At 50.4% G+C, this 23,644-nt stretch overlaps 8 protein-coding genes across 8 annotated transcripts; 6 read left to right on the top strand and 2 right to left on the bottom strand.

Annotated features, from left to right (window-relative positions):
* Positions 1–469: 469 nt before the first annotated feature.
* On the bottom strand, positions 470–1,348 carry DACRYDRAFT_50567 (thioredoxin-like protein; the record flags this gene model as incomplete). Its single annotated transcript, XM_040774995.1, has 4 exons — positions 470–678; positions 736–807; positions 855–1,002; positions 1,058–1,348. 4 exons carry the CDS (start codon positions 1,346–1,348, stop codon positions 470–472), a joined length of 720 nt encoding a protein of 239 aa, XP_040630290.1.
* Positions 1,349–1,616: 268 nt separating this feature from the next.
* Positions 1,617–3,936, top strand: DACRYDRAFT_106553 (uncharacterized protein; the record flags this gene model as incomplete). The annotated part of the gene is made up of 8 exons (XM_040768291.1): positions 1,617–1,817; positions 1,867–2,072; positions 3,128–3,260; positions 3,304–3,348; positions 3,401–3,449; positions 3,516–3,575; positions 3,624–3,673; positions 3,724–3,936. The coding sequence occupies 8 exons, from the start codon at positions 1,617–1,619 to the stop codon at positions 3,934–3,936; spliced, it is 957 nt and encodes a 318-aa protein (XP_040630289.1).
* A 534-nt stretch (positions 3,937–4,470) lies between these two features.
* Positions 4,471–6,740, top strand: DACRYDRAFT_115557 (uncharacterized protein). Its single transcript, XM_040770030.1, has 4 exons — positions 4,471–4,481; positions 4,539–5,570; positions 5,625–5,870; positions 5,945–6,740. Exons 2-4 carry the CDS (start codon positions 5,391–5,393, stop codon positions 6,632–6,634), a joined length of 1,116 nt encoding a protein of 371 aa, XP_040630288.1. The 5' UTR covers positions 4,471–4,481; positions 4,539–5,390; the 3' UTR covers positions 6,635–6,740.
* Positions 6,741–11,609: 4,869 nt separating this feature from the next.
* On the bottom strand, positions 11,610–12,229 carry DACRYDRAFT_21568 (uncharacterized protein). The gene is made up of 3 exons (XM_040772451.1): positions 11,878–12,229; positions 11,696–11,822; positions 11,610–11,641 (listed from the first exon to the last, which is right to left on the bottom strand). The coding sequence occupies exons 1-2, from the start codon at positions 12,035–12,037 to the stop codon at positions 11,806–11,808; spliced, it is 177 nt and encodes a 58-aa protein (XP_040630287.1). The 5' UTR covers positions 12,038–12,229; the 3' UTR covers positions 11,610–11,641; positions 11,696–11,805.
* Positions 12,230–13,723: 1,494 nt separating this feature from the next.
* DACRYDRAFT_94332 (uncharacterized protein) lies at positions 13,724–14,569 on the top strand. Its single transcript, XM_040777213.1, has 2 exons — positions 13,724–13,829; positions 13,881–14,569. Exons 1-2 carry the CDS (start codon positions 13,746–13,748, stop codon positions 14,241–14,243), a joined length of 447 nt encoding a protein of 148 aa, XP_040630286.1. The 5' UTR covers positions 13,724–13,745; the 3' UTR covers positions 14,244–14,569.
* Positions 14,570–15,052: 483 nt separating this feature from the next.
* Positions 15,053–16,429, top strand: DACRYDRAFT_106550 (uncharacterized protein; the record flags this gene model as incomplete). Its single annotated transcript, XM_040768290.1, has 1 exon — positions 15,053–16,429. One exon carries the CDS (start codon positions 15,053–15,055, stop codon positions 16,427–16,429), a length of 1,377 nt encoding a protein of 458 aa, XP_040630285.1.
* Positions 16,430–18,165: 1,736 nt separating this feature from the next.
* DACRYDRAFT_106549 (uncharacterized protein) lies at positions 18,166–18,603 on the top strand (the record flags this gene model as incomplete). The annotated part of the gene is made up of 1 exon (XM_040768289.1): positions 18,166–18,603. One exon carries the CDS (start codon positions 18,166–18,168, stop codon positions 18,601–18,603), a length of 438 nt encoding a protein of 145 aa, XP_040630284.1.
* Positions 18,604–19,484: 881 nt separating this feature from the next.
* DACRYDRAFT_106548 (uncharacterized protein) lies at positions 19,485–22,779 on the top strand (the record flags this gene model as incomplete). Its single annotated transcript, XM_040768288.1, has 5 exons — positions 19,485–19,541; positions 21,771–21,975; positions 22,026–22,348; positions 22,399–22,419; positions 22,534–22,779. The coding sequence occupies 5 exons, from the start codon at positions 19,485–19,487 to the stop codon at positions 22,777–22,779; spliced, it is 852 nt and encodes a 283-aa protein (XP_040630283.1).
* Between the last annotated feature and the right edge of the window lie 865 nt (positions 22,780–23,644).

The raw sequence follows: 23,644 nt of genomic DNA, 5'->3' as shown, positions 1-23,644 counted from the left end.
GGCGCTGCTGCAGTCCATTCTCAAACCCATCATGCCTCAAAGAGGCATGCTGGCAGAATATTTCTCGCTCAAGATCACGTCTTCTGGTGAGGTGTCTACCCACTCCTCCTGCCCGGATACACGCCAAACCTCGACCGTCTCCCACTCTTCCTCATGCGTCTCGCGCCGCAAGTGAACTGGACGTCGGAATCCGAATGCTTCTCCACCTTCCTACGGGAGTTAGCTTATTTCTACGCCCCTGGTTCTGTTGTACGAGAGAAGGAAGCCCCTGCGCCGGAAGAGCAAGAGCAAGGGAAGAGGAAAGGCGAGGAGTGGCAGATCGAGCATGTGCTATTTCCCGCGTTCAGGAAGTATCTTGTACCTCCTCGAGGGCTGCTCGAGAGGGACATGGTGCAGGTTGCAGAGTTGAGGGACTTGTACAGGGTGTTTGAGCGATGTTAGGTTTCTCTTTGCGTTTTCATTAGGTCTCCTAATTCCTGTGTCGAATCCTCATTGTATTGTATCGCAATATTATGCAATATTGTTCATTTGCTGACCAGTCTACATCAAACACGTGCGCACGAGGAACCTCACCCTGCAGTGCCATAACCTCCGACCAACCCCCCCAAGCGGGGAGGATGCTAAATATGAGACTCATGACGATGATAGGCTGGAGACTGCCTTCCGCATAGTGCGTGTCTATCGAATGCTCAGCCTGGAAGCATCGAAGGATATAAACGGGAAGTGAATACGCACAGTACAGGTTATCCACCCATCCATCCTCCCCAGGGTCAAACCTCCCCTTCCCATACTTCTTGATCAGGTACTCTACACCGCCTCAGCCCTGCTCCGCAACCAGCACATCAGAAACGCACCGATGATCGCCCCGCTCTCCGCGAGATTGACATCCCCGTCCTGCATCACAGGACTCTTCCCGAGTGGATGGATAGCCTTGAGCTCCGGAGGGGCCTGCATCGATGGAAGACGATGGTAGGACTTGATCTCGTAGGGAACTCCGAGCTCCTACCATCGAGGTCATAATCAGTATTGAGTAGGGGAGAGGGGAGAGGATGCGTACCTCGAGTAACCACAAGATCCTTTGGCTCCGGCTGTTGTTCAGGTGATGCAGCACTAATCTGCTCCCCTCCTGCGCCACGGGTACGACCTCTGCAGCGGCGGGGGTGACATCGGGAACCGCTGCAGCTTCGATCTCAGGTGCTACGACCTTGCCTTCGTCTGGATGAGACTCGTTCGGGGCTGGCTCAGACGGTGCAGGCTCCGCAGGTGCGGCAGGTGCGGCAGGTGCAGGCTCGGGGGCTGCAACGGGAGCGTCGGCAGGAACATCAGTAGCAGGTTGTTCGGTCGCCATATTTTACTCTCCTCTAACCGATCCAGGTAGTACCCAAGAGCAACAGTCGATATGGTCGAGTTCCAAGCCACGCCATCCGCAAAGAGCGGGGGATGCTGTCTGCTATACAGTTGCGGAGGAACATGAGATGTGACATGTGGATGCCGAGTGCGGGGGTTTGGTTGGAGGTTACTCTGGGTGAGGACTCCGTTCGCACGTTCAATAGAATTAGACGCGTCGCGTCGTGTCACAACTTGTTCTCCACCACCTCCTACTGTGTTAACTGCATATGCATCGTGTGTGGACCATCCTCGAAGTCGTACAGCATATTGCCGATTATGTTGCTGAGAATGGAGACCTCCACAGTATGATGTTGACATTGCGCATGTGCTTTGATACCGCAGCGCCGCTCATATGGAGATCGCTTGACGTCCAAAAAGTAGACGAACTGCTGAAGATTCTGTATGTGAACTGGGAGCATAACGGCACTGTGAGTACGATTTTCTTATTCCCTTGATTGTACTCTAATCTGATTCCAGAGCATCGTGCCATCAAGTTTTGGACGAGTCACTCTATATGCGTCATTCGCCCGAGCCATTCACATTGACGACCGATTCACTGTCTACTGTGAAGATCAAAGCAAGATCGATATTGACTTCCCACGATACCTCAGTATTGCCATCGATCTCTTCTCGTCTAATACAGAGCACTGGTTTCCGAACTTGCAGTCGCTTTCACTCGATTGGTCAGCACGTTTGGAGGCACTCTTTGTAGCGAGCCATTTCATTGTCCCTTCCCTGCTGAAGGTTGAACTGTGCATTGGTCATCGGCAAGAATCTGAGGGCAGCCGAACGTGGTCGCTCGCGGTGGATGGATTGTTGCGCCGAACCTGCCGCACAGTGAAACATCTTAGCTCGTTCTCGTTGATGGGCTTTGCCAACAACGAGCGATGCTGCGAAAGCTCAATGACTACTTTGCTTTCAAACAGCCCTATTACCTATTTCTGCACCTCCGCTGTTATGTTCACTCAATCGGTGGCCGCGGCAGCAAGTGAACTCAGGAGCCTGGAGTTGAACATGCTCCATTCTGCTTTAGTAGAACGGGCGCCTTTATCGAGTGTTGTGATGATCCACGCCCTACGAAGCCTTGTCATTTCTGCAATCCCGTCCCTTGTCCTTAACATACTCCAATTTTTGGTGGCTGGACTTCGCCATATTACAATATCGATGGGCTCAAAACTTCAGGAATCTGTCGAGCGTGTGAAGAGTGTCCATTATCAACAGCTCAGCCATTTGGTAGTGGATCGTTTCCCCCACGTACAAGAGCTGATTTTGGAGATCGATCTGGACAGGGGTGATGAGCCACCACTCCTGGATCACTTGGAGCCTGTGAACCATTGTTCTTCTATGGTTATATTTTCTCTTTCTTGCCTGTGTCGATACGGCATGATGGACGTGCCAGATGGGGACCTCAAGGCAATGGCAATCGGATGGCCATTCCTGCGCGAGTTCTCCTTGCACTGGGATGACGGGAGAGAGACCAGAAGGCCACCAGTACTACCGACTTTTGCGAGTCTATTGGCCTTTCGTGTTCATTGCCCGCTGCTTCAGAGAATATATCTTTCGACCATCGATTTCAGCGGAGTGTTCCCCTCTTTGCCTGCACTGAAGCCTGCACGACAAGATCTCTCTACCTTCATTTCTCGGACCGGCCCGATGTCACCGATGTCGAAGGATCCGCTGTCTTCCTCTCGTTCCTCTGGCCGCAACTGACGCTATCTACCTTGTTGCGCGAATCTAGCGACCAGAAGAAGTTGCAGGCTTACATCGCCATTCTCACAAAATGTAATCGATTCTGTGAGGAGTCGAGCGCAGGGCGAGCTGGGGCGCAGTTGACAGACGTGTCCGAGCTGCTGAATTCTGGGGGGGGAAGAGTAGGGATGCACGTTGGTCCTCTTCACACTCTCATGCCATAAGGACGAGAGGCCAAAAAAGAACCGTCCCGTGAGGATATATACAAAGGTAAAGGTCAAAATCCCAGGTCTCATTCCCACTCTACTGACCTTCACCATAGGCGAAGAGGGACGAGGACAGCTCATTGGCAGATACGAATGCTTCTAAAAGTCATGGACCATTCATTCATTTTGATCTTTCTCATGTTAATTGTTAAACCCGTACAAATGATTCAGTGAGGCCGAGTGGGGTGGCACCGTTCTTCATCCGCCTTATCGCGCGCCTTATTTGTAACAGTGCGTCCTGTGCTATGTCTTGAGGAGAGGAGTTGATGAGTAGCGAAGACGTACAGCATTTGCTTATCGACCCGCAGCTTAAAGAGAACGCGGAGATGGTTTGCTGCCCTCCTCCCTCGCACCGGGTAGCAAGCTAACATAACAGTAGATCGAAGCTCATCTCGCAAAATCTTCTACCGGTTGGTTCGCCTCTGCCCCGAACCCGACGTCTGCCGACTTCCTGATGATATTCACCCTGGAGACGCTGGTTTCGCGAGGACCAGGGGTGGGACCGAAGATCAAGGAGTACGTGGCGAGGGTACATGAGAGGGAGGCGTGGAAGCGCGGAATTGAGAAGGGTGGGAAGTATACGGTGGCTTAAAATAGATGGGAAGGTGCTACTCAGGTGATTCATGTCGGGGAAGTACTGGTAGCCTTGGACCTTCTGCAGTTCGATACTAGTGTCAGCCCACTTTGTTCGCATTCCAATTTGATTGGGTTATGTCATGGGAAACACGGGGAAATACATCGCATGGTTGTGGGATGGAATGTATGAAACCTCATAAATACGAGGTCCAGCCTGCGGAGTTACTATGAAAGAAGAATAACGGCATACGACTTTAACAACAGAAAGCGGATAAGAAATATGAATAGACCATGCGTTAATCAACAAACGATCTGACCTGAGCAAGTTTGATGATAGACATAACAATCACTTACACAAGCAGGAATGTTAGTGTTGCATCCGAGGACAGTCACCCTGAGGCCGAAAGGGTTCGCCCCTTGCCACACACGGCAGGCAACGCTTCGCTTTGTTCACTGCCTGCTAGGCGCCGTCAGCTATATCTTGCTTTCCTTTTACTACTGTCATCCTCGAATAAGACTAGAGGATGAGCGCAGGAGAGTCATTTCAAATCGAGATTCCAAGCGCGTTCCTTTTTTCCCCTGCTTGTTGACACACGCTGATCATCATCGATCGTTCAGATTAGAAAAGAAGATGAAGACTACGGGAACCTGATCACTCCCATGCCACATGGGCACCACCGACCGTTTTTCGACTCCGACTCTCCGCTTCCTAGTGCAGGGTCATTTGGCGGTGGGGCTTGGGCAGCGGATGACTCTCCTTCTGGACCGGCAGGCCGTTTCCCACCCAGGCACGGGAGAGGGGACTCGGTATCGAGCGATATGTCACTGCATTCGCTCTCTTCGTGCTCTGTCAGGTCACCCCCTGCTCTCACTCCGGCATCGACAAGTTCTACCTCCCTCCCACGTCCCCAGGGCCACGCGAGCAGCAGCAGCATCGCCACCAACGCGACGGGGGGCACTCCAAGCAAGAAAAGCAGTTTCGCGAGCCTCAGAGCTGCAATGAAGAGCGTACGTGCGTTCGCAGAATCTTCGGAACGCGTCCCTCCCGTTCTGGCGCTCAACTTGCGAGACAAACCCTCCGCTTCGGTATCTGCTTCTGTTACATGAGAGGGAGAGAACGGCACATACCCCGAGCTGCGCAATCCGTTTGCGAAACAGCCGCGTAATGATACACCTTGTGCTGGGAGCCCAGCAGCAAGCGTGAAGAGTAATGTAAAGAAACGACCTACTTTGTCCTCTTGTTCCCACCCCGGAACAGCACAGAGTCAGCAAAGTCAGCAAAGCGCGAGCTCTGGGCAAGGAGGAGAACAAGGGCAGCACGCGAATCGTCCAAGTGCAGGACTGTCAACAAGCAGTGGTCGTCCTTCTGGGAACTGGGCCTTTACGCACAGTGCTGCCAGTAGCTGGGCATACGATTCTGACCTGTCTGAGCCTGTGCCTCCCGTGCCTAAGCTACCACGATCTGTTGGCATGCGCGCGACTGGCCTGCAGACTGCGGTCGGGGTGGACGAAGCTGTCGGTTTGGGCGCGGCTGCTGTTGGTGGAGAAGGAGAACCCCGCACACCTGGAGAACTAGTGCTGCACGTCGTGTTCACCCAATTTGTTGCCAAGGTAGAGGATAAGATGCGCAAGATTTTGGACTTCAGCTTGGTAAGTTTTCTCTTGTTCGGATGTGACGCTAGTGGCTGATATCGTTGTTTGCAGGAAAAGGACCCTTCAGTCGCCTCCGTTTTCGGCCGGAAAGTCGATCCCACCCTAGACGCCCTTCTCCTCTCCCTAGCACATATCGCAGTATGCAATGCTGGCCCTGTAGTAGAAGCAATCATGCCTTGGCGAAAGACACAGCGCGAATCTGTGCCGCTTGATATCGTTGAGAAGGCGCTACAGGCTACCGGAGGGAAGGGGAGGATGGGGGGTGAGGCACGAGGTATCCTCAACCAGCGAAAACATGTACGTGTTTTGATGTATGCTAATCGTGGGTGACGGTAGACCTGATCATCATCGCCTTTGGCTTCATTTTCTAGGTGGCATCCATCTATGTATTTTCTCGCGCATTGCTTGTCCTCATCCAGACAATGACCAAAGACAGCCCTCCCTCTTCTCTCGCAACTCAACTCGAGCATACCATTTTCGCCGAATATCGCGACCTAGACCCTCGCGCGCTCGCCCAGTCTTCGAATTGGAAATCCATCGGTTCTCTGTACTCTGAAGTGCTTGGTGCGATGGCTGATGCGCACTTTGAGAGCGTGACGGACGAGTTCCTCACTGCGATCTCCTCCCTCTCATCAGACCAAGGAGAAACAGACGCACGTGTCGAGCATCTCCTTCGTGGACTGAAGCACGTGAAGCTCCGTGTCTGGCAGCCAGAGGCATTCGAGGAAGCTGCCGAGTTCCTAGCTGCCTTTGCGGGCCAATTTGCAAATGCCCACGGACAGTCGATCAAAACTGCGTTTGCGGAGGCGCTGACTGGGCCCTGTACGGAAGACTGCAGGCGCGGAGGTCAACCATCCTTTGTGGTCGAAAGCTGTACAGTCGATCTATCCGAGAGCGTTCAGTATGATGTCGAAGCCGCGTTACTGGGCGTCTGCACTCCCACTCACGATTACAAGTCTCTGCTGTGTGCCTACAGACTTCTTCCTCAAGCATTGGCAGGCATGTTTCGATATATGCGTGGGGAAGCTGAAGGACAAGGCTGCACGCGTACTTGCACTTAATGTTATCTGCCGCCTCCTGTGGACATATCTCTATAGAGCAGGAGAATCCATATTGACAAGCCTCAAGGTACTCGAAAACTGCATCCGAGCACTTCACCCACCCAATCGCCCTATCCAGCTCACCCCAGACGAGCCACTTCATTTATTCGTCTACATGCTCCAGCTCACCTGTGGCCGGCATTTCGACTGTATTGTAGTTCGTTAGTACCGGCATTAGTCAATATAACGTAGATTATCAGTAAGCGGATCAAATCAGTCGGATCACTTCACCCTGAACCACCATGTCGCATACTCTTTCTGTCACTTGATATTCTATACAACAATGCTATCATCTTCAAAGGAGCGTCAGGTGATGCTGGCTGTTCAGGCATTGCAAGCAGATCCGAATATGTCAGTTCGTCAAGCTGCAAAAACCTTCGAGGTCCCTTACACCACAGTGCATAGACGCTACAAGGGCATACAATCGAAGTCAGATACCAGGAGTGGGCATGCTCTGTTGACTTCATCGGAGGAGGAGGGGATTGTGCAGTACATACTGCAGCTGGATGCACGAGGATTTTCACCTCGGAGGGCTGATGTGGAAGATATGGTGAATATGCTCCTGGCGAAGCGATCAGAGAAGCAGGTGGGGAAGTGTTGGACAGATTGCTTCATCAAACGATGTGAAGAGCTGTGTACTCATTTCTCTCGCACCTATGACTACCAACGAGCCAGACAGGAAGACCCAAGAGCATTGGAAGCATGGTTCTCTCTTGCCAGCAACATGCGAGCAAAGTATGGCATTCAAGATGGTGATCTCTACAACTTCAATGAGACAGACTTTGCAACGGGCATGATTCGAGCGGCAACAGTTGTTACATGGTCTGACCGGAACACCAAACCGAAAGTGATCCAGCCTGGAAATCAAGAGTGGGCAACTGTGATCTGTTGCATCTCAGCTGATGGTCAAGTTGTGCCGCCATTCATCTGTGTTGCAGGACAGTATCACCTTGCTCCGTGGGACTCTGATGGTCACATTCCACACTCCTGGGCAGTCAAGACAACTCATAATGGTTGGACAGACAATGCTACTGGTCTGGAATGGCTACATCACTGTGATGAGTATACAAGAACTCGCCGAGTGGGCCAATATCGCATGTTAGTCCTTGATGGTCATGAAAGCCATGTTAATGCCGAGTTTGCCGAATACTGCAAGAGTAACGACATCATTCCCCTTTGTCTGCCAGCACATTCATTGCACCTTACCCAACCACTTGACGTCAGTGTGTTTGGAATACTGAAGAAAGCATACAGCATGCAAATCTCCAACCTCATTTGAGCAGGGATCACCCACATCACAAAGGACGACTTCTTCCCTGCGTTCCGCAAAGCATTTGAAGCAACATTTATTGAGTCCAACATCAAGAGTGGCTTTTGAGGTGCTGGGCTAGTCCCCTGCAATCCAAGTGCAGTATTAGCAAAGCTCAATGTCCAATTGTGAACGCCAACACCTCCACCCAATGCGACTCACTCTGCCCAACCCTGGCTATTGCAGACGCCCAAGACTGCACATGAAGCATTGTCACAGTCAACTCTCATCAAGGAGTGCATTGCTAGACACCAAGGGAGCTTGCCATCCGAGATAATCAGGTCAGTAGACCAGCTAGCAAAGGCAACAATTGCAGTGAGCCATCAACTGACCCTGTTGACTGGTGAGGTCAAGGCACTCTGCAATGCAAACGACCTGCTCTCCAAGCAAAGACAAACAAAGAGAGCCAGGATACAAGATTCTGGGGTGCTCACGGGCGAGGCTGCAAGCCAGCTGCTGGGAGAACATGCTATCAGAGCACGAGAGGATGGAGAGGAAGGTGTGGGCACCAGGGCCAACAAGCGTCAAAGGACTGCTGTTCGCCATTGTGGGAACTGTCAACAGCCTGGTCACAATGCAAGAACATGTCCAGACGCCGGCATTACTGATAGTCTCTCCCCCCTATCCACCCCCCCATCATCAGATGTGTCATTGTAGCATTGTTGCAGCTCAAAGTTAACACGTCCGGGACAATGATCCACTCATTGATTTGATCCGCTTACTGATAATCTATGTTACTCATTACACAATATGACCCATGATATGACTGTCAGGGACTGTGTGCAGTATCCGGATACCGCGGGACCATCATTGAAGCTTGTCTCACCTAATTAGTTTCACTTCTCTTCCATGGCACCTATTATTTTCTTTTACCTCCACTTCTCATTTTTACTATATTAGCTACTGAGCAGTCTCCGGGACAGGGGGACTCGGATAACTTTCTCCTTCGTTACTTTCCTCCCTCAGAGTCCCCCACAAGTAGTCCCCACTCACAATATAATGCTTCACCGCCTCGACATACCGTTGCACTGCAAGCGTTACCGGTCGACTGCTCACTCGTGGGGAGTTCTCAAGAGGGTCTATTACTAGCTAGTATACTGTCCCTATGGTATCTAGTAGTTTCAAAGCGCATGAAACCTTTGCCAAAGAGAGCATGTGCATGCCCTGCTGGGTTGGCATCCCTGACAGATAACAGTCATCAACTGAAGGGTGGCCGCCTTAACTGTCCAAAGCTGCCCCTTCTCGGACGGCTAATAATAAACGTCAGCCTACGTCAATTGACTTGGTCATGCATTAAGTCGAACTACTGACGTAGATGAACACTTAGCGAGTCAAAGCAGTCAGCGGGTCACCCCCTTTTGCTGGACTATTCAATAAATTTGAGGTCTTGAAGTGGGCTGGAAGGCGAGTAACAACTATATCCTCAGATGTTGATGTGGACGAGTTGCAGTCCGTGAAGTAGGACGACAACCGGAAACTGAAGTGAATAAGCCACAGACGACTAATTCACATTACAAACAACTGTCTTTGCTTGAAACCTCCTGCCGGTTCATTTCGCCCGTACAAAGGTATGCTAACAACCTTGTTCATAATTTTTCACACCTGTCCATCGTCCTTTTGCCGCCTCTCGATGCCTCCCCCCCTCCTCGCTCCCTTACCTTCACCATTAACCTCCACAAGCCTTGACTGACATGGCTGGGCTGTCTCCGCAAAGCCTGGAACCTTTTCGTGCCCAGGCGTCCCCGCAGGACATCCTGTGAGCGCGCCAACGAACCCTCGCTGGGCTGTTCTCGCAGAGGTCAGTTTCCTGCTGCTGTGGGGCAGCGCGGCTACCACCAGGGATTGCTGTTGGTTACTTTGGGACTCGGTCGAATAAAGGAAAGAGTTGCTGTGGCTTTCTACTGGGTGCGTGAGCCGAGAGCTGGCTGGCAGCATGCTTCAGCTATGTTGTCGACGACCGTGGCCATTTTGCGACCACAGAATGCTCCTCTCTGTTAGGGGTGATAGTTGAGGCATGACATTCCGGACCCATTGTGGAAGCTTAGATGGTAGACTCAGGTTGGAACCCTACACCCAGCACATACGAACATGGCCACTATGGTTGCGCTTTCCACCCTTCTCGGCACGTTGATGACATACTCCATAAACACATCGCCCTCAACAACATGAACGCGCTTGCCACCGAAGCTTGGCATGACTCGTCGCTCGTGGCACTTGTCTCGTCCGATCAAATACTATTAGCCCAAGTCCATTCATCTAAACGGCTGCTGAAGCTGCAATGTCACACCACGTCTCAAAAGTAGGGTTCGAGTCAAGAATAATCAACAACAGATCGGCCCAGCTCTCCTCCTGGAACGACGCGATCCACATCACCTTGCAATATTCCCAATATGACGGCAGCCAGCCCGACTAGTGCCAATCAATAATGGCGACAACATGTGGTTCACTTCTCTTTGTGTTGCGGCGGAGTGTCCCCGACAGTGCTCCCCTTATCCAGCACATTGTTGACTCCCACATGGACCATCCCTGCAACCCCTCGGCACAAAGAGCCCACCATGTCGACCTTAATGCCCGCCCGCTGCTAGACCACTGCTTCCACATATTCCACATGGATTCTCAGCTCCAAGGCTGAGGAGGGGACACCAGAATGTTTCCCATGTGGAGGTCGCCGTGCGTGAATTGTATTCCGCAATTTGACGGAAGTTTGCATCTCCAAGGATGCACATATCCGGAAGGATGGTGGTAGTACTGAAGAAGGAAGTCGTGGAAATCTTCGACCGACTTGAAGGGTCCTGGCATTTCGATGTAAGAGGCGAAGATATCGTCATGAAGTGGCTGTTTTCCGATACTTCCTACAGAAGGTGTCAACAATGCAATGACGGGTTTGTTGGACAGGCGTACCAATGTATGGTTCCCCGGGCTCAGACGAAATGGAATGAAGATTCTCCATTAACCCACGGAGTTTATGGGCAATGTTCTCCTTTTCGGACGACGAGAGCCAAGGCCAGCGTTGTTCCAGAGTGACACCAGGGATTAACTCCATGTATAGATAAACTTCATGGCCATCCGTGATCCATCCATATATTTCGGGCACTCGAATGATGCCCTGCCGATGAAGCCATAACGGACACTGACCCTCGCTGATCGAGACAAGTGGTCCTAACTTGACCAGCAGGCCGAGGTGTGGGAATCGTGCTGGCGGTGGACGTGCAGAACCGTCATTCCCTCCTTCTGCTCGACATCGAGCACGGACTTGATCTGGGTTGGGGAGCTCCGTACAGTGATTGCGGATAAAGAAGGCAGATTGTAAAAATATCTCATGAGAGCCAGAGGGGAGATCAAGCGAGGTGAGGGTGGTCAACCTGATGAGTGTGTCAGGGTTCGAGTGCGTGGCGCGGATTGGCGGAGTTAATTCCTCTGATGACCCCCAGTTCGTATGGAGGACGGCTATGATCGCTGATTTCTCTCTCACCCTAACACTCGACTGAAGCAGCAAAAAGTTCATGTGCAGGTGCATGGGTCAAACCAGCAAACCATGATATGCAAGTGGTAACGTTGCATATACTATCTACCCAGTTTCCACCAGAATGGCATGATCTTTTCAAACAACTTTCCCCTACAGCAGTCTCATACAAAGATGGTTATCACATCTGCCTCTTGTAGGCTAGAATAGTGGTGTTCAGCTACTTCTGATCTGACTTCTTCTCCACCAGCTCCCAACAATCCTTCCAATTGCCAGTTCCGTACATGGGGTTTGCCAAAGTTAGTCGATAATGCTGCAAGAGGAATCAAATCAAGTACTACCTGATTCTCTTCACTGGCTTCATCTGAGCAACAACAGTCAGTAACTCAAGTACACATATCCATGCAACTCAAGCACACATACGTTCTTTAGTGCAACGAAACTTGGTACCCAAATCTCTGTTTGTGTGACCGTTCTGGTCCCGCATCCAGACCCTAATAGTGGCGCCTTCTTTGTAAACTGTCCGGTCATGCCAGACTTGAGAGTTCGAGCGTGTGTGCTTTGAAGTGGAGAGATCGGGCGTGGAGGTCATGGTTGTTAATATGTGGGTGGGATGAAGCGATTGTTTTGGTGTCTGGGATTGGACTTTGCTGCCTCATCAGACAAAGCCTGGGTTACTATATATCAGAGGCAGGGTACGCCTGTGCATGCACCGCGAGGCCCACTGCGGACGTTTGTTCTATCGTGAGAAGGGTGTGCAGGCCGCACTTGTAGTTGCTCGCCACACGGCCAGCACTCACTGGTGCTCGCTTGGTCAAACGTACCGCTTCGGAGGAAAACCGCGATAGGAGGAAGTTGCGTAATAAATCTCCCTTTTCACCCATAGTAGACGGATAGTTGATTGTGTCTCCAAAACAATTCAGACAAGTCGGCAAAACACGTAGGTTAATGACCGAACACATAGGCCAGCCAAGAAGTGAAAAGGCACACGAAGAACAATCTAAAAGGTGACGAAAGTGGAATCGTAGCCGACTGCTTTCGTTGGGGCCCGTCGAGAAGGACGCAAGCAGTCCGGGGATATGGAAACCGGAACTGCGCGCTGACTGAGCAAGGATCCTGTGCTACCAGCAGTTGCCAGCTAGGCAGTGACCGACGTGCTGGCACCACGATGTTCCGGTGGAGGTCGCAGACTGGCATACTCGGGTCCCCAGGGGTTCGTATGGAGCATCAGGGGACAGTGAGAACGCGTTGAAATGCAGTAGAATCATATCTAGAACTGGTCAGAATGTTGTTGAAGGTGAACCCTGAGGCTTGAAATGAGCGTACGCACCGGAACATCATTATGCTCTTTTGACCTGATGTTCCAGACCAGAGCATAGTGAAGCGGAAGGTCTGAGAGTGGTTGACGAGGGGGAAGAAGGATGAGGGTAGGAGACGAGAGAGAGGAGAATGTGTGGTGCAGTGCGCACACGTGTTTTGGCGCTCGTACCGTGTGTAATCAAAACAAACACTTGTGGAGGGCAACGTAAGAAGGCCTGAACATCATGCTTAGCACAGTGAGGCACTTAAGTCCATGGATAAGGGTGATATTCCCGGCTACTACTAGATGGAGCTATAATACATTCTGTGCCCTACAAGGCATTACATGCTTCCGGGTGGAAGCATCAGACCCTGAAAGCGCCTCTACCATCATTTTACGATGGTTATGCTTGACGGACCCTCTTCTCGGAGGCGCGACACGAACCACGACTATCACTTACCTGTGCCGATCTATCATGTTGCGCTGTGCAAGGTACTTGTTGGACTATGCTCCATGGGTAATCCAAGACTTGTTTCGAAACCCCCCTGTTGAGATGCGCACCCACAGCAAATCTGACCCCCCCACCTACACCTAATCGACATAATGCGAGGGCTGGACAGGTTCCTTCCCGACGAGAAGGACCGATGCCGCCATCTAACGTTCCTGGACTATGGTGCGTGCGTTGCTTTGCGTGCCTTGTTTGCAGCTGCTCATGCTTCGGAACTATCGTGTCAGGATCTAATCATGTAGTACGCGATCAGCCCAAGATCTGCTGTTATGTGGCCTGACCAATGTTTAGGTTCTTACTGTGAAGACAAGATTAGGGCAAGAATACGGACTTCGCCTTATAGGCACGCAGTTTGAGACATTTCAAGAAACCCATCCTTATTGGCCGAATCAAAAGGAAACCTGTGAGGTAGATGTTCCCAGGAACCGCGTACCCACTCAGCAAGGTTGACGACGGATGTAGGTGGCGTCATTAATTGCGCTGCGCAGATTAATGGACATTCCCGTGCCGGCTGTGTACGGGTTCCATCCAGGGAACGATAATCCTGTGGGGACACCATGGACACTGTTGCAACTTGTGAGTTGCGTGCCCTCCGCCCGCTTTGAGACCCCGCTCACAGTTGATCAGATACCGGGACAGCCGCTCTCTGGTATCTGGCCCTCTTTATCGCCCCAAGCGAAGTTGCGTGTTGTCGAACAAGTCGCCACCTGGATACTCAAGGTGTTCGCCGTTGAATTTGCCCAAATAGGCAGTCTGCACTTCACCAGCCCTCAGGAGGGAAAGCGTAACCTGTGCGAAAGCTATCCCGACCTGTACGTCGGCAGCATGATAACACTGAGAGGCTTGCACCAGGGGTACATCAGAGGTCCACCGCGGGCCAGGGATCCCGCGTCTACCGCGGCAGAGTGGTACAAGCAAGTCCTCAACGGTTCCATGGAGTACGAGCGCGACCCACCACAGCCGAAGCCTGGGCCTCATGTTCCGCCCTAATACATTAGCAAGTTAATGGCTATCATCGACGGCCCGGAAGAAAATAGCGGTCTGTTCAAGGAGAGCAAGAACGTGTTGTGGGACGAGGACATGTGGAGCATGCACAACATTTTGGGGGTCTATACCGAGGGCAATATTCATCTAAGCGGGTTGGTGGACGTTGAATGCGGACAGGTCGTGCCGCAGATCGTCGCGGCAGGCCCACGCTTCGACGGCTGGGATGACGAGGGGAAGCAGCTGCTGTTCGAGCAGCTCTACAAGGACAACAAGTGGAGAAGATTACACGAAGAGGGCAAACGCGGGCGAGCACTGCTGGACCTGCTGCTCAAGAGTAGCTTAGCAAACGGCCGTGAAGAACGGTTGCAGAAGTTTCACCAGGGCGAGTGGGGTAATACAGGCTTGCTCCTTGGGTAGAGTTACAATTACTGTCAATTGATGACGACTTTCGCAGTCCCTCCTGTTTATGCTCGTACTGCTACGCTTTGTGCTCCCCTCAAGACACTTGCTTGCTTATCTGAGCAATGTTCTGTTCGCTCAGAAAAGGGCACGCCAGGGGCTCGAAACGGCGATGGCCTCACAAGGAACCCCTGTGTCCTCTTCCCCCAGCATCGTTCCTCCACTTTTCTCTCTCGGATTAGACGTTCGACCCCCGTCTTGCGGAACCCAAGCAGCCCTCCCCAGCGACTCGAACAAGGAGCGGGCTTCGCCCGCGGAGAAGCACGCGTGTGCCCCTATTACGACGATGCTTGAGCATTCTCATCTCACGCCCGCTTCTCCTCCATCTTCCCGCCCTCCAACAGTCGAGTCACATGCACCGCCGCGGCAACGAGCTACTCTGCGTTCCTCACCCGATCGCCCATCGTATCGGCGTCCGGATCCCACTCCCCCTCCTCGCCGGGACAATTGGGACGCATCGTGGCCGCCCCACCGTCTGCAAGAATGATCAAGTTGGGACCATACGCGATGGAGGGATGATCGCGATCGAGGACAGACCCCAGGGTACGCCAAGAGAGAGAGGTACCCCCTCGAACAACGTAGAGGACAAGTCGATTCCATTCCTCAGAATAGATGGACGTGGACTCCGCCCCGCCCCGTTGCTCCCCTCCCTTCTAGAAGAGCACCGTTCTCGACTCCCCCCCTCCACGATTCTCGCCCAGCCCCCGATACTTCAAACTTATCGCGTTCCGTCCCAATCGAGGCCTAACCCTAAGTGGGAAGCTGCAGCTAGACCAGTGGCAAACCCGGAAGACCAGACTGAGGGATCCCTTTTTAGCTGGAACTCCTCGGGGATCCAAACGCGGCCCTTGGCACCTGCGAGTCCGGACACACCTTGGACTAAAGCATCCACCGTTGGTACAGCTGGTTCCTCTAGCGCTTCCAAGCCCCACGAGAGTATAATTTCGTATCCCGCTTCCTCTCGCGAATTGATATCGAAGTTCCCCATCCAGTTAATCCCAGGGTCCTCCCGAGTGGAAGTCGAACAGTGGCTATCACGAATCGCTGCTGCCGGACAGCTCCTGCTTGTGAGCTCTCAAGGGGACCCGAAGATCCAATCCTACCAGGAGCCAAACAACGGCTCACGCCCCCTTCCCGCGTTAACCAATCCGGTTTCAGCCATGCAGCTCTGGCGTGTTGAGGCTCTGAAAAAACAGTACTCCCTTAAATGGGTTCAACAGATGCGCATCCCGCAAGAGGAATACTTCAAGGCTATAGCCTACAGAGATCGCGCGATCAGCGAACTCCGTGAATCCGAGAATGTTATTGCCAAGTTCAAGTCGGCGGCCCACACGTTGGATAATTACGCCAACTGGCGCTGGTCGGATAGAGCTCGAGCAAAAGGGCCTCGGGGGGCCTTCGACTACCAACGCGCCGTCCAAGCGCCTTCGAAGGAGCGCCGCCTCGCTCTCTGGGCTCGTGCTGGTTATTTCGTGAATGACCCCAGCAAACCGGAGCCACTGGATGCCACTCACAGGGAATGGGCGGAAGAACTATGGGACAAGGACAACAAACAGGCGGTGAAAGAGGGACACGCGAATGCTTTTCTAGCGGTCCTCCTATTTGAAGACAGGATTACGGAGTTGGGCCTTCCTTCTAATCTTGAGCCCGAATCCGACGATGAACACCGTCTCATCCCTAACAAGTACGCCAGCAGAAGAGCCCTAGATGGAGAGGACAGTGATTATTAGGCTGATGTCCTACCCGGGGGGCTATTGTGACGATCACAGGAACCGATGAGGTCATCAGGAAGGAGGGATAGGTAATCAGCCTCCGTACCATCAGATTCCGTATCCCATCCTTAGGGTGGATGTATGGTGGACATTCATGGATAGCTGCAGTGTTAGGGGTCCCACCTGTCCGCAAAAGGCCACCAGACGTGGTTGTTGCTGGACAAGGGTCCTCAGCATTTAACTTTGCTCAAATCCATGGTTTTTCTATATTTGTGTTTAATTCTGACTTTTTTCTTGGATTTTGTGGCTGTGAGCAGGGTAAAAGGTCCGCATTCAAGTCAAGGGTCTAATACAGTGTTCCTTTCTAATGGGAGCAAATACTTTGCTTCCATTTAGTGGAAGCAGATAGGTACTCCTGTGCAGGCAAAATTTTTGTTTCTGCTCTCTTGTTTTGCCTCCATTAGCCCCTGCAGAAGTTCTTACTCTCTTCTGTCAAGTTTATTTTTCTTCCATTTGATCCTGTGGAAGTATATTAACTTCTGCAGATGCAAAAACAGTGTATTCACTTGACTAGATGTGGAGACAAATGTGCACAGCAATTTGAATCCTTATTTTGAGGCCATGTCCCCACCAACATCAGACCCTATTGCCACTCAAAGGATCCCTAATGAGCTGTCTGCCAATGTCCACCATAGTGGATGCATAGCTAGCTATGATACTCCTCTTCCTTAGCCTGTCATCACCATTTGTGGAAGATGACAAGCTTGAGGATTGAGGTGTTCCACTTACACTCTGTATTCTCTTACTATACTCTGCTATACTAGTCCTCATTCTATTCTGCTACATCACTAAATTATATTGACAAAGTGGAGCCAACACCCTAAGACTCTGCTAATGTTACATAGACCAGATCTCCTCCTGCAACCTTCCAAATGTCAGATGGACAAAGCCAATTTGTCAGGGCACTACCTGTTACCATCCCTGGCCACCCATTTTGCCCTAGGAGCAATGAAACAACAAGCCCCTGAAACTTCCTATGCTGGTCACTACCTTAGGATGATGGCAGTGGCCACACAAGACATTGTGAAGAGGATACCATAAGACTGCTGTGTCCAGACACTTGGGATGAGACATAGTGGTGCTAGACACCCCTACTGAGAGTAGTGAAATGCAAGATGACACTTGTGGGAGTCTCCACAATTTATTGGAAAGGTTTGGGATGCCTAGGGTATTGCTAGGACATCTATCTGACACTTGCAAGAGTCCCCAGAATTTACCTGGACTTCTGGGCTTCTGGTGAACACCTACAAGGTATATAAACAGTAGTACAGTGACACTGTATCCCTCAGATTTGATCTCTGAGGAAACTCCTTAGTCTACAAGCAGTTTCTAAGTCATCTTATTGTCCTGGACACCCTTCTACACACCCCTGACACCCTGCCCTCATAAACCTGCCTTGACTCCACAACTCTTGCTATACTTTTCAACTCTCAATAACCAACTTATATCCTCCCCTGGGACCCCCTAGTGACCCCCTTTGGACTCCCCAATAATCCAGCTGGCCCTGGTGACTTGGATATCAATTAGTACTGCTGGTTAGAGCTGCTTCCAACCACAGTAAACCCCCCACCCCTTTATCTATTGTTTGAGATTAGTGTGTGGCAACCTTGCTAGACCTAGTGCCCTCACAGAAGATCAGATCTCCTCCTACAACTTTGCCATCTTGACACCAAACTCACAAACATCTTAATGACATGTCTGACCACCCTCAAGACCCCACAAATATCCCTCAGGCCCCTGATCCTCAGCCCCAGGGCCAAGCCACAATTACAATGGAGGACAAGATGGACTTCCTCCTCACCCATTTTGCTTCCCCAGCTAAAGGAAAGGCTCCCAAGATTGCACCACCTGAAATCTTTACTGGAGATTGCTTCAAGGCCAACACCTTTATGCACCAATTGGTTCTGTACTTCAAGATTAGAACCAATGATCTTCAAACAGACCAGGACTACATCAACTTCACCCTTTCTTATATGCAAGGGGGGGCTGCAGGAGATTGGGCTGATAGAGTCTTAGAGCAACAACTGAAACTCAAGCCTGGGGAGGTCTTATATGAAGATTGGGAAACCTTTGAAAAGGAACTTTGCCAAACCTTTGGAGATCCAGACCTAGCAGCCTCAGCACAACTCTAAGATGGACTCTCTGGTCCAAGGATCGATGATAGCAGATGAGTATATCATGCAGTTTAAAGAACTGGCCATCAAGACTGGTTACAAAGACACAGCTCATATAGAGCAATTTGAAAAGGGCCTCAACCACCCTCTTGTGGACAAGATCTACTCTCTACCAACAATGCCAACAACTCTCAAGGGCTGGTATGAGTACTCTGCATGCTTTGATCAGCAGTGGAGGAAACTCCAGACTAGGAGAAAAGAAACACCCAAGCCAGCAGCCTCCAAAAGGCCTGTGGTGACCTTTACACTCCCAACAAGACCCCCAGTGTTCAAAACACCAGAAGTAACTAATGCTGGGGATGCTATGGATATAGACAAGACAAGATGCTCTAGAACATCTATTCAATGCTTTCAATGCCAGCAACTTGGCCATATAGCAAGGAACTATCCCAACCAAGGCCAGGTCAGGAGCCTCAATATGATGGCTGATATCCTATAGGTGTTCAGAGTCACCAAGGGTCAGGGATTGGGGTAGGTCAGAGGGAAAACAAGTAGTTTGAAGTCAAAGTACTTGGCTAGAACTGTAGAGCTTATAGTTTGATGTCAAACCACTTGGTGAGCATGTCATTTGACATCAAGCCACTTGGTGAGGCTATTTAACCTGTTGTTCAGGCTATATAACCTGTTGTTTAATGTCAAACCACATGGTCAAGGGCCTAGAGCTGTGTCCAAGCTCCAAAAAAAACCTGGTATCATCTTATTTGAAGAAGAATTGATGGGGATACACTCAAAACAAGCCTTGCTTTTATAGATTTATTATGAAAACCAAGCTGCAGGTGCAATTTTGGGTCACTTAACCTGTTGTTTGACATCAAACAACATGCCAGGGACCTAGAGCTATGTCCCTGCTCCAAAAAGAATCTGGTATTATTTCAATTGAAGAAGAATTCATGGAGGTATGTTCAAAGCAAGCCTTGCTATTCCTAGTTTCTTATGGAAAGCAATCTGCAGCTGCAGTTTCAGGCTATTTGAGTGCTGTTTGATGTCAAACAACATGGTCAGGGACCTAGAGTTATGTCCCTAGCAGTGGGCTAAGGGCCCAATGGTCCATTGGGGGACCATAATTGTACAAACGTCCCTCACACAAATACAGTAGCTACAAACATGATTCAAAGACTGGATTGCACCTTGAAGTCTCCACTTCCCAGGGACATTGAAATAATCATGAATTGATTAGTACAATAATGAGAAAAACAGGATGTGTGAGTAGGTATCCCCATCATCACAAGGGTCCATCATTGCAAAAAAGTGCTCACTAGCAAAAAGTTTCCCAGACTGCTCCGAAACATTTGATTTTTTCCCAGTGCACTTGCCCATACTCCCTTCACCCCTGACATTGATTTCAAGTGCAAAAGACAATCCCAATTTTGGAGGGACAATGTGTGATGATGTGCAACAATGGTTGCAACAAGCCTTGCCTGCTACGGTCCTCATGTCCCCCTAAGGTTGTATCAAGATCTCCTTAGGTACGGTAGCATATAGCTACTCCATAGAGTCAAAACAGTGTCAATAGCTTTGCCAGAGTGTCTTGGAGGTGTATGAGGGTCATATATAGGTGAGAGGGGGGTGCTTGTGCCAGTTGAAGGTGATATGGTCAGTTCTTCAGTATGACAGACAGATGTCAAGCCAATAGCATTGCCAGAGTCCCTAGGAGGCATACCAGGCTTGCATGTGCAAGAGAAATGAGTGTAGGACTGGGAAGAGGTGATGTGCTCAGTCAGCAGCCAGAGACAGACAAGTGGTGCCCAGAGTGTTGCCAGAGTGCCTAGCAGGCATGTCAGACTCAGATGTGGGACAGAGGGCATAGCCATCCAGTCAGACTGAGGCCAGAAGTTATTACATAGCACACAAGAATGTATGGCACATGAAAATCTTGTTACTACCACATGGAAATCATTTACCACACTTGGTAATCTCAGAGCTCCATTGGGATCTATTGTCCTCATTGCTGCAACTCTGCAAACAACAACCTCATGTTTGCCTCCTCACTGCTCTTACCTCCTCACTGCTGGCAACCATGTCCAAGTTGTTCAAGCCATCCAAATCCTCATCTGCTCAAAAGCCCCTGTCATCTAAGAACATTGCTCCCTCACTGGATCCCAATCCCTCCTATGCACACCTTCAGGTTATCAGTGTCATCTACACTGAGTATAGCTTCCAGACAGTGATGACTTTCAACATGCAAGGCAGACCATTTTTTCCTCATTAAGCCCTAGTATGTGAGGGCACTAGGTCTAGCAAGGTTGCCACACACTAATCCCAAACAATAGATGAAGTCCTGGGGGGTCTACTGTGGTTGGAAGCGGCTCTAACCAGCAGTACTAATTGATATCCAAGTCACCAGGGCCAGCTGGATTGTTGGGGGGGTCCCAGGGGGTAATTGGGGGGTCCCAGGGGGTGTTGTAAGTCAGTTATAGATAGCTGAAAAGTTTAGCAAGAGTTGTGGAGTCAAGGCAGGTTTATGAGGGCAGGGTGTTCAGGTGTGTGTGGAAGGGGGTCCAAGACAATAAGATGACTTAGAAACTGCTTGTAGACTAAGGAGTTTCCTCAGAGATCAAATCTGAGGGATACAGTGTCACTGTACTACTGTTTATATACCTTGTAGGTGTTCACCAGAAGCCCAGAAGTCCAGGTAAATTCTGGGGACTCCTACAAGTGTCAGATAGATGTCCTAACAACACCCCTCGGCCTCCCAAACCTTTCCAATAAATTGTGGAGACTCCCACAAGTGTCATCTTGCATTTCACTACTCTCAGTAGGGGTGTCTAGCACCACTATGTCTCATCCCAAGTGTCTGGACACAGCAGTCTTATGGTATCCTCTTCACAATGTCTTGTGTGGCCACTGCCATCATCCTAAGGTAGTGACCAGCATAGGAAGTTTCAGGGGCTTGTTGTTTCATTGCTCCTAGGGCAAAATGGGTGGCCAGGGTGGTAACAGGCAGTGCCCTGACATAGTTAGGGCTGGGAGAGATACTCTGTCTGCACATCTCAAGAGTACACTTTCTCCATGACTGTCAGAGCCCTTCAAACCAGACCTGTCTGAGGTTATATGGATGACTCATACGTGCTTAATCCCATATCTTTATTATCTTCATCTGATTATCTGTCTCAGCGCTTGCTCAGGCACCTCAAATTGCCAATGACAACAACCCCATTCCTGTTGATGCAAACATTGTGATCCTCTTCAGCCCTACCCCCAAATCCACCACCACTATCAAAGACCTTCCTACCCCTGTTGGAGATATGATCCATCAGGGATGCAGCCTGCTCACTACAGAGTGGCTGAAGGTGGCTGATTTGCAGCATCATCTGAATGCACCAGTTCCAAGTGAGTGATGGCATGCAGATTGCAGGATAGCATTCTGATCAGTCTGTTAGGTCCAGATGAAGCAATGCAGCAGATCCTTGCAAGAATGGCTGTGATGGAAGCTGAGCAGACCTCTCTGAAGGATGAGTTCAAGAAGCAGCAGCTACACACCATGCATGTGGTTGCAGAAGATAAGCAGTTGCTTGTGATAAACAAGGAACTACATGCAGAAGGGGAGCAGTACACTGATAAAATTATGGAACTAGGCAACATCATCAACAAGCTTCAGCAGGAGGTTCAGAAAAAAAGCCAGATTTGCAATGTGATTTGGAAGCTGGAGGAGAATATTGCATGTAAAGAGGTGCAGATCCAGAACCTTGAAGCATATACATATGTACATGAACCTTTTCCTGTTCCTATGATACTCTGCTCATAGATCTGTAGGACCATGCACAGCTTAACAATGTATGCTGTTGTGCTGTGATGGACAAGGCTCAGAAGGCACTCCTGTCCCTCTTGTACCCTTTGCCTGCTGTATACCCCACCTGGCAAGACTTTGTTGAGCAGTCTAGCCCTTAGTCTGTTCAGATGCACCCACTCTACCATCAAAGTGCAGAGTGGAGCACCCTGACAAGAGCGGAGCTCTCCTATCTCTGGGACCTTGGACCTGGGAAGACCTTTTGCCTTGCTGGTAACATTTCTGTGCATGAGTTTAGCATTGAGCAGTTGTACAAGACTGTGGATGAGATCCCTGTGACCTATCAAGCTATGGCCATGCAAAAGCTGATCATGACCTTTGCTCCCAAGGCCTCTCCTGCAGTTTAGACTTTAGTAGCCACACATATATACCTTGTAATGACATTCCCACTTGGTCATGCCCAAGTCACCCCAAGTTAGTATACTATTGTCAGGGCACCAGCTCATTGCTTGGTCAAGAGACATGACTAAGCCTTTATGACATGGAAGTAGCTGGTATACCTTGGCATGTGCTGGAACCTGCTGGAAGGATTGGATGGTCAGGTGACCTGCTGTGCATGGCTGTGCATGACCTCATATGACCTCATCCTTGGTCATATGACCTGATCACCTGACTAGGCTGAGTAAGCAAGATGTTCTAGCAGGTTCCACCACAGAGGTATAAATATAAGGCCTACTCTGCCCGGGACTGTCTCTTCAGACTTGGTCTCTTAGGATCATCCACAGATACCTATACTGTAGATAGGTCTTAGTCATCAGGTCTACTCCACTTCCTTGTTGCCTGCTTAGACTCTTGGCACTCTTAGGTGAGCAGACTTAGTCAGCCTGTGTTGCCCTAACAGAAGACCAAGTCTCCAAGTGACAACCTCTGCTTCACCACTCCACCTCTACTCTTACCTGCCTTTACTCTTACCACACACACCCAACACCTGCCTTATTCCATATCCACCATTATGGAACAAGCAGAAGAATTCCCTGATCCCATTTCTATTCTTCAAGCACAGGTCCTAGAGCTGACTCAGCAGCTCCAACAGCTTATGACAGCTTCCTGGAGTAATCAGCCTACAGCCCCTGTGTCTAATCTCCAACCCAATAGTAACTATGACACCACTACCTATGGTGACAATAGTCATGGAAACCAGAGTCATGACAGCCATTACCATGGGGACCAACATCATAGCCACACTGTTACTATTGGACCACCCTCCTCTTG

This window comes from Dacryopinax primogenitus, assembly GCF_000292625.1.
Source record: "Dacryopinax primogenitus strain DJM-731 SS1 chromosome Unknown DACRYscaffold_6, whole genome shotgun sequence".
Taxonomy (NCBI): domain Eukaryota; kingdom Fungi; phylum Basidiomycota; class Dacrymycetes; order Dacrymycetales; family Dacrymycetaceae; genus Dacryopinax; species Dacryopinax primogenitus.
Note: the sequence above shows the minus strand (reverse complement) of the source record. Positions and strands in the feature narration are given on the sequence as shown.

Coding starts and splice junctions, on each gene's coding strand:
- DACRYDRAFT_94332 (XM_040777213.1), top strand. CDS start 13,746: ATGGACATTCCCGTGCCGGCTGTGTACGGGTTCCATCCAGGGAACGAT. Junction 13,830..13,880: donor CATGGACACTGTTGCAACTT/GTGAGTTGCGTG, acceptor ACAGTTGATCAG/ATACCGGGACAGCCGCTCTC.
- DACRYDRAFT_115557 (XM_040770030.1), top strand. CDS start 5,391: ATGCGCGCGACTGGCCTGCAGACTGCGGTCGGGGTGGACGAAGCTGTC. Junction 5,571..5,624: donor AGATTTTGGACTTCAGCTTG/GTAAGTTTTCTC, acceptor CGTTGTTTGCAG/GAAAAGGACCCTTCAGTCGC. Junction 5,871..5,944: donor TCCTCAACCAGCGAAAACAT/GTACGTGTTTTG, acceptor TTCATTTTCTAG/GTGGCATCCATCTATGTATT.
- DACRYDRAFT_21568 (XM_040772451.1), bottom strand. CDS start 12,037: ATGACCTCCACGCCCGATCTCTCCACTTCAAAGCACACACGCTCGAAC.